The sequence below is a fragment of the Garra rufa genome, chromosome 9 (genome assembly GCF_049309525.1).
Source record: "Garra rufa chromosome 9, GarRuf1.0, whole genome shotgun sequence".
NCBI classification, from domain to species: domain Eukaryota; kingdom Metazoa; phylum Chordata; class Actinopteri; order Cypriniformes; family Cyprinidae; genus Garra; species Garra rufa.
In genome coordinates, this window is record NC_133369.1 from 33,212,995 (window position 1) to 33,222,283 (window position 9,289).

The 9,289-nt window shown below is 36.6% G+C and overlaps 1 protein-coding gene across 1 annotated transcript in view; it reads right to left on the reverse strand.

Moving 5' to 3' along the window:
• nbeal2 (neurobeachin-like 2) overlaps positions 1–8,521 on the reverse strand; it is a 118,251-nt gene extending 109,730 nt beyond the window's left edge. The window contains 5 exon segments of the mRNA XM_073847831.1: positions 3,873–3,985; positions 4,494–4,575; positions 4,777–4,938; positions 6,908–6,996; positions 8,492–8,521. Coding sequence (XP_073703932.1) covers positions 3,873–3,985; positions 4,494–4,575; positions 4,777–4,938; positions 6,908–6,996; positions 8,492–8,521 — 476 coding nt within the window.
• Positions 8,522–9,289: the final 768 nt, after the last annotated feature.

A 9,289-nucleotide genomic window follows, 5' to 3' on the forward strand; every position in this document is an offset into this window, starting at 1 on the left:
GTTGCAAAGTACTTGGCTGATAATATTTATTTCTGCACAGATTGCTGGTTGCCAGTAGCCAACATTACTTCTTTCCCGGTACTTTAGCCTATACTTTGTGTAATAACAAAAATATTTATTTAAGTGAAAAAATAAGTCCAAAACTTTCAACATTTTGAACAATAGGGCCTTACAATCTTTTTTTTTTTTTAGAAATTCTTGTTTTAATTTTTCTGATAATCAAATGAAAGCAAAATCACAGATTTATTTTTAAAAATAAAAATAAACAGAGCTTTACTGTTAAAATTAATACATAGAAGAAAAATTATATTCAGTTAAAAAAAGGTTTAATAATAATAGTATTTTTTCAACAATTAAGTGGTGACTCTTTATTTTATTTTTTATCATATATATTGTTTTATGTAAATTATTTAAATGTGAACATATAAACACCTACATTATACTGTATAGTAATACAAGACTAATATGGTTCTGTCACATTTTAAACCGTACTTTTATTTTGACAGGTTGCCTTGAAGTTTCAGTGTGTAATACAGTATGAATGATGCTAGTTTCACTAATGAAACGGTAAAATTGATAAAAAGTGACACTCACAGCAGCTTTGGAGATTTTTGTCTGTTCATGTGAGATGCAAAGGCCGAAAATTAGCGGGAGCGTCACGTGTGCAGTATGCGTGTAGTGAAAATAAAACGCGTCTCCTCCATTCATACATATAGAGCATAGAGATATAGAGGCAAACGGGAACATGCAGGATTCATATTGAAACGGTCTTTTTGCATTTCAGTTTTCACAGACACTAGTCCATATCGTGATCTGAATTAATTAACAGACCAACTTTTGATTTATTGGTCCAAAAATCGACGAATTCCGCGGCATTCCGCCCTATAGTAAAGTCCGTTTTATGAATGGAGTCCGCGATCCCGTCTGTGAGTAGACATTGTAAACGCGCGATCATGTAGAGACAGAAATCAAATGCCGTCGTGTAAATAAGATAAATAACATAAGGCTATTTAGTTTGTTTAATACAACAACATGGACCCGTTCTGTAGGAAAGATAACCTTAACTTCTATTGTGGTCTGGCGCTATGAACTGAACGTTAAAGGGGGGCTGGGCGGGCCGACGAAGAATACAAAATATCGAACGTTTTATCGAACACATTTTATATTGATATCGATCTCTTGTCTATCGCGATATATATCGTTATCGTTTTATCGCCCAGCCCTAATATATATATATATATATATATATATATATATATATATATATATATATATATATATATATAATAAAAAATCTATTTTTGAGTTTGACAATGAACACATCGCAACCATGCGTGTTACGACCCTAATCGCAACACACAGCTGTACAGTATAGTTCAAAATAATGTGCGCAAATAGATGAAACATTCAGAAAAACACTCCACATACAGTTCTCATAGAACACAAGACATATAAACGCGCCAAAATGCTTTGTTTGTGGCCCGCGCTCCTCTATATGCTTTATGATCCCACCAATAATTATTGGGTTGAAGCTGCTTCTGCAGTTTCATTATCAATTTCATATTTACCTGTAATCAGTTTCATAGAAAAAAGCTGATTACTAAATTCTTTGGAGCAGCTGCATGCACGCTCTACAAACGCTTCCAGTGTGAATACTCTTGCGAGTCTGCAGCTGCAGTAACGCTGTAGTTACGCTGACGTGAAGCTCACGCTCTGCTCACGCTTGCGGTGTGTAAAACTTTGTATGCTTGTTTAGGTATGCCCACCAGGTTCCATGAAGTTTTGAGTTTTCCTTTAGGCTTTATAGGCTTTTGAGTATATTTGGACAAGCCCCGTTATAGCTTCCCAAAGGGTAAAGTTCAACATTTGTTGATAATTATTGATCTAGAGCAGGGGTGCCCAACTCTGTTCCTGGAGATCTACCTTCCTGGAGTTTCTTGGAGTTCAGCTCCAATCCTGATCAAACACAACTAAACCAACTAATTAGGATCTGAAATAGCACTTGATAATTACAGCCAGGTGTGGTTTGATCAGGGTTGGAACTGAACTCTGCAGGAAGGTAGATCTCCAGGAAAAGGGTTGGGTACCCCTGATCTACAGAGTCCAGAGAATTGTACTGCAGTGTTTTTTTTCCAGATTAAGCAAAAAACCTAGGACTAATTTGACAGTTTGATTGACAGCAGTGGTTCTAGAGGCAAAGTTGTTCGGAACAAGGAGGTCTATGAGGTATGATATGAATATTGTGTGCATGTGTGAAAAAACGTAAAATATACAATCGTTTAAGTCCTTAAAAAATGCGATATCGTCTAACAGTGGCCGATTTCTTTCAAATTTCTCAAAGACCGTTAGGGCCGTGAGCCCACTGAGCTTTGTTCCGATCGGCCTCCGTTAACCTTGTCTAACAGGTGCTCAAAGTTCATCGCCCAATGGCCATGTTTTTTGAGATAAACAAATGTCCTTATAGCCACTCGTGGCTCTTTGGACCATACATTGTCCAATACTTTGTCCTTTGTACATTGTACATTGTCCATACTGATTTTCACGTCGACAGGACAAACGGTTGCGTAATAATGGACATTTTTTTCCCTCTTATAGTGCCACCAAGTAGCCTAGCTCTGCAACTTTTTTCATGTGACCCCAGATTCAGCTCTTACATATCCGTTGTGAGTTAGGCTAAGATATTTCATTCCAAAATCTCATTCCGTTCAAAAGTTTACAGCCGTTTTAGTAAAGGCGGACCTGCCCCTTTCAAATGTTTTGGTGTCCTTTTGCAACAGAGAGTCAAAAGTTTTTTAGTGTTTTTTTTTATTTTTATTATTGATATTCACTGTTGAGAGAATCTTCCTGCACTGATTTGGTTCAGATCAGGTGAAAAACCTAGGACTAGTTTGCAAAAGTAGGTTTTTTGAAAAAAGCAAAAAAGAAATACTCAATTTGTTCACCAAATACAGTAAGAGAAAAAATATTTGATCCCCCTGGCGTCTTTTTATACAGGTAACGACCTGAGATTAGGAGCACTCTCTTAAAGGGAATGCTCCTAATCTCAGCTTGTTACCTGTATAAAAGTCACCCGTCCACAGAAGCAATCAATCAATAAGATTCCAAACTCTCCACCATGGCCAAGACCAAAGAGCTGTCCAAGGATGTCAGGGACAAGATTGTAGACCTACACAAGGCTGAAATGGGCTACAAAATCATTGCCAAGCATCTTGGTGAGAAGGTGACAACAGTTGGTGCATTTATTCGCAAATGGAAGAAACACCAAATAAGATTTATTAATCATGAGAACGGTGAGGAATCAAACCACACGGGAGGATCTTGTCAATGATCTCAAGTCATGTTTTGTGAAGGGGTTAAAATACTTATTTCACTCAAAAAAATGCAAATCAATTTATCAAACTTTTTTGTCTCTCACTGTTAAAAAAAACTTACCATTAAAATTATAGACTGATAATTTCTTTGTCAGTGGGCAAACATACAAAATCAGCAGGGGATCAAATATTTTTTTCCCTCACTGTGGGTACATTAGCAATTAATATAAATTTAACAAATAGTTCATTAGTCTATTGGCAGGCTGTTTACTGGGGCCAAAAAAGGTGGACTGTTTCATAACACACATTAGTTCATAACCTGCACATTAATAGATGGGCAGAACAGTGCTCCATGAAGAGGAAATTTGTGTGGGAATTTTATGCTGTGTGTTAGCGTAAGAAGGCTTGAGAGCTGAGAGGTGAGGACTGGGTGTGTTATTAACAGTTAAAGTGGAGCTGAAACAGAGCTAGCCGCTCTTAATAGCTCCTACGCATTCCTAATGTGGTTTAACACCCTGCCCAACTCAAAGATGCACACTCACCTAGAACACACACACTCACCCTGCCTGCCGTCTCCTCCACGTCTGATAAGGGTCAAAGAGATTTTCACATAGCAACAGGCCATGTTGTACCACCGACTGTAAAGTGCTCTGATCATCTGGCTGCTTCTTCAGCTGTAACACACATACATACACACATTCAACTGAGACTGAATACACAAACCTATCTGTTTTTGGCTAGTTAACACACAAACATTCCTTTTAATAAAGCCAAGGTCTTCCACCCAGCGCTTTCTGATTCAACCTGTTCTGTTAGTTCAGAAACCTACAATAATACCACAAGCACATGTATAGTAATAACAATAGCTACATAGTAATACAATTAAGTGAACAAAAGTTTCATTGATATGTTTAGAATAAATAAACATGCAATATAAATTTGAACTAGCTTTAAAAAAATACCAGATAAAACTAGAACTAGAAACTAAAAAAATTGGTCATTAGAGCTTTGAGACATTGCACGCTCTCAGAAACAAAGGTGAACTGGAAAAGATACTAATATGTACACATTAGGTACAATCATTTTAACTCAAACTCACATTTCCCACATGAGCACCATAGCTCAATGTATCAGTAGGGCTGCAAACCACTATAGAATGCTTTCACAGACTTTGATCTTTACCTGAGTCAAACAGAAGTTTAGGAGCTTGATTGTCTCAAACACAAACCCTGGGGTCTTTTCAGAGTCTATATTCTCCATATTCCTGCAAGCAGAGATTCACATCAGAAATGGTATTATTGTACACTCAGGGAAGATCCACATCAGCTATGCAATTTAGCACAAACTGCTGTCTTGCATTATTCCTGCTATTTGAAGATAGAAGCTTATCAACAGGGGTTTGAGTCACTGGGGCATTATTGCATAGAGAATGATGGTGTTCGCTCTGTGCTCAGTGGGTACTGACCTGCAGATGATGATGAAGAACTTGATGAGGAGCAGTGGGTGTGGAGCAGTGCTGCTCTGATCCTGCCCTGACATGTGGAGGGCGCTGTGCCACAGCTGGGTGCTGAGGAACACCAATACCTCCTTGGGAAGGAGGGGGACGTCGGCGTTCCATTCCTCCAGCCTGGAGACAAAAAGAAGGTTTTGTTTGTTTTTGATTTGCTTTTGCTTTATTTTGCCTTTATCTTGCTTTTGTCTTGTTTTTGCTTTGTTTTGCTTTTTGTTTGTTTTGCTTTTGTTCTGCTTTAGTTTTTTGTTTAGTTTTTGTTTGTTTTGATTTTGTCTTGCTTTTCTTTTGTTCTGCTTTAGTTTTTTGTTTTGCTTTTGTTTGTTTAGCTCTTGTATTGCTTTTGTTTTTCGTTTTAATTTTGTCTTGCTTTTGTTTTGTTCCACTTTTGTTTAGCTTTTTTTGTTTTTCTTGTCTAGCTTTTTTGTTCTGCTTTTGTTTAGTTTTGCTTTTGTTTTTGTTTTGTTCTGCTTTTGTTTTTTGTTTTGCTTTTGTTTGTTTAGCTTTTGTATTGCTTTTGTTTTTCGTTTTAATTTTGTCTTGCTTTTGTTTTGTTCCACTTTTGTTTAGCTTTTTTTGTTTTTCTTGTCTTGCTTTTTTGTTCTGCTTTTGTTTAGTTCTGCTTTTGTTTTTTGTTTAGTTAAGTTACTGTTTATTTTACTTTTGCCTTGCTTTTAGTTTAGCTTTTTGTTTGTTTTGCTTTTGCCTTGCATTTGTTGTTTTGTTCTGCTTTTTGTTTAGTTTGGTTTTGGTTTGCTTTTGCTTTGCTTTTGTCTTGCTTGTTTTTTTGTGTTGTTCAGCTTTTGTTCAGTTTAGTTTTTTGTTTTGCTTTTGCCTTGCTTTTGCTTTGTCTTGCTTTTTATTTTGCTTTTGTCTTGCTTTTGTTTTTTGTTTTTCAGATTTTGTTTTGTAAAGTTTTTGTTTGTTTAGCTTTTGTTTTCGTTTTGCTTTTTGCTTGTTTTGCTTTAGTCTTGTTTTTATTTTGTTCTCTTGTTTTTGTTTAGTTTAGCACTTTTGTCTTGCTTTTCTTTTCTTTTGGTTTTTTTTGTTTAGTTTAGCTTTTTTGTTTCTTTTGCTTTTGTCTTGCCTTTGTTTTTTTTTAGTTTATCTTTTGTCTTGCTTTTTGTTCTGATTTTGTTTAGTTCAGCTTTTTGTTTGTCTTGCTTTTGTTTTTTGTTTTATTTTGCTTTGCTTTTTGTTTATTTTGCTTTTGTCTTGCTTTTGTTTTGCCTTTTGTTTGTTTGGCTTTTGTCTGTTTGTTTTGCATTTGTTTTTGTTTTGATTCAATTTGTTTTGACAAAGCACTGAAAAATGAAAGCACTGTTTTCAAACAATAAACATATCTTGGACTTACACCTGGGGTTTGTTCACACAGAGCACAAATTATATAATAAACAAAATAATGTTTTGTCTACTCCATTTGTTTTAATTTGGTGCATCCTTTTGTTTTGGTGTTCCTCAAAATCCTCCAGACAGCCTCAAGTTATTTTTTATGTACCTGATCTTTTTCTAAATTTTAAATAGGCAACCCTAGCTGAACCGCAACATTGGGCTGGAATTGATCCTTCATCTCTGACACCACAGCTCAATACGTCTAAAATATATGTGCTAAACGTCAGATCACAGATCTGGTGTACACTACATTAGCCAATATCAAGACTCGCTATTATCAGATCTGCTTTTTTTGTTTAGTTCAGCATTTTGTTTGTTTGGCTTTTGTCTTACCTTTTGTTTTGTTTTAGTTTAGCTTTTCATTTGTTTTGCTTTTGTCTTTTTTTTTTTTTTTTTGCTTTGTTCATTTAGCTTGTCTTGCTTTTTGTTTTGCTTTTGTTTTCCCTTTTGTTTGTTTTGCACAGATCTGGTGTGCGCTACATTAGCCAATATCAAGACTCACTATATCAGATGTGCAGGATGAGAAGTATTCAAGATATGGATTTTTCAAACTCACCAACCGTTAAATGAGCAATTAAACAAATACCGGCCTTTAAATACCATCATAGTTGGAGTTCCATCTTGACCTCACCACCTACAGATCAACTCCCTGCATCAGTGACATTTTGATAGGTCAGCAATGTAACTGACTCACCGGCGAGGCTCCGTCGACTGCACATCAATGACCTTCTCAAAAGACGCCACGAATGCCTCCAACCACTGCTGCAGGTAAACAACATCTTTCTGAAAGACACACAGATATAAAAGGAAAGAATAAGAGGCTGTAAAAGATTTTTTGACAGGACAACCCCATGGTCAGAGAGATCTAGGTTACAAACTCAACTTCAGTTAAATTAAAATGCTAATCATTGTGTGTCAATGGGTACACCTTTTGCATCTAAATTTAAAAGTTCCACATCTATTGCAAAGGCCTCTTGAGAAATGCATCTTATTGGGGTCAGGTGAGCCCAAAGCCAGATTATTTAGCCAACTTCCTTAAGACTAGTTAATTAACTAGTAGAGTCAATAGTCTCTCAGTCAACCCAACATCCACTAAAATTGGAAATTATGTAGTTTTGCACATGCGTAGTAAGACTTTACCCCACAAGCATGACTGGCCGTTATCTCCAAAATCAGAGCATGCACACATTTGTATCAACACTACAGGAAACTACAGCATATGCAAACTTGTGCAATGTAACAGTGGATGAATTTGTAATGCAATAAATGCAGTGAATGTGGTTTTGTCAATGGGACAAAAGTAAGTAACATTTGCACAATCCGTTATGTCTTTCATTAGACTGTTTGTGCAAACAGAAAAGAAGGTACTAATATGCACCTTTTAGGGGTAGACAACGTACAAAGGCTCCAGTAACAACCTGTTGTACACCTAAATGTAAATTTTTTTGATAAACAGATCTTAATGTCTCCACCACTGCAATCTACAAGAAATTCCCATTATCGCTGTTCAAATCATATTGTTGTAAGAAGTCCCTTTTTTCTGAGCTGTGAAGCATGAAATGAAACAAAAATGAGCTGGAGCACGAAGAGTTGGTCATGGTGAGCATGAAGGAACAACTTAGATGCACACCTGGATCTAATGCCAGCAAAGGTGCATAAACCATTAGTCATACTGCAGACCTGCTGTTTTATCTCAGAAGGCCTAGTTAAACAGATCACATGTCCTTTTGGGTAATTAAAAAGATAGTCTTTGTAGAACATGTAGCAATGCATAGTCATAGGTTAGATTCCAAGAAATTGCATGCACTGCTCAAGTGTAGATCTTGAATGCAATGCAAGCAGAATGCTGCAGAATCATAACTCTGACATTTATTTTTTTGGTCATCAATGAATTTAGGGAACTACTGAAATAATTAATCTTCAATGGAGAGATCACAGTAACATTTACTGTAAATTTCTGTCAAAGAATGAGTCACAAGCAAGAACATGTGTATCAACAAGAACAAACCCTCGCATGTGCCTGTCACTGGAAAGCGGCTGGTGGAAAACATTTCAAAGAGCGAGGAGCTATGCTTAGCTTAAATGATGCGGCTTGATCCGCCCACTCATATAGGGGAAGTTGGGCTGACAACAGCTTCATAAAACACTCTCTGCTATGTACAGAGTCTGATATAAAAACAGAGAGGGCTTCTGGAATACCAAAACAACGTGCACTACAGCAGAAAGTAATTGATAAATAACATTAAATCTGCTCAGGGTGGAAAGAAACAAACTTTACCAATTGCTGTTCATTTAGGGGCCAGTCCATGTCTCATGGCAGGTGATGTGCGGTGGAGGGGCTCTTGTTACCCCGGTCTCCACTGAGCCCCCACCTAGTTGCTTCTAAAAAGTCCAGAATGTGTTCACCTGTAAGGCTCAGAATCATTCAGAATCCATCATGACACCTCCGCTGGTTTACTGCACTGCTCTTTTCTGCTCTCTTGCTGTCTGCACTTCTGTCAAGCAACCAGGAAATGGCAAGTCACTTTAACTGAACCACATTTCCTGTCTTTCCTCAGCTGGGCTTATCGTCACCATGTTCTCTTCCTCCTTTGCCGCTACCACAGCTTTATTCGTAGAGTATGCTTCACCTTGGTAAAGCCGGTAATCTACGGTGTACCTTTCACAAAATTTTAAATAAATTTATTCACTTTCATGTCATTTTAAACCTGACTTTCTTACATTCAAGGAACACATATTAATTTACAGTTTCATGCTTTCAAACTTTGAAAAAGCACTGCAGATGGCAAGATTTTTAGAGAATAACCCAATAGCTCACCCAAAAATGAAGATTCTGTCATTAAGATTTGATCTTACAGGTCAAGCAATTATTTATCAATGTTTATATGCGAATAAAAGCCTAAATTAAATCTCCAAATTATATAAACCAATCGATTTATATGGATTTTTTTTTAGGATCCTTTTAGGAACTTTTTAAAGTAGGGCTGGGCGATTAATCGAAAAATAATCGAAATCGACATTCAGAACCTATAATCGTTAAAATTTTTCCAGGAAGATTATTTCAATTACTTTCCCT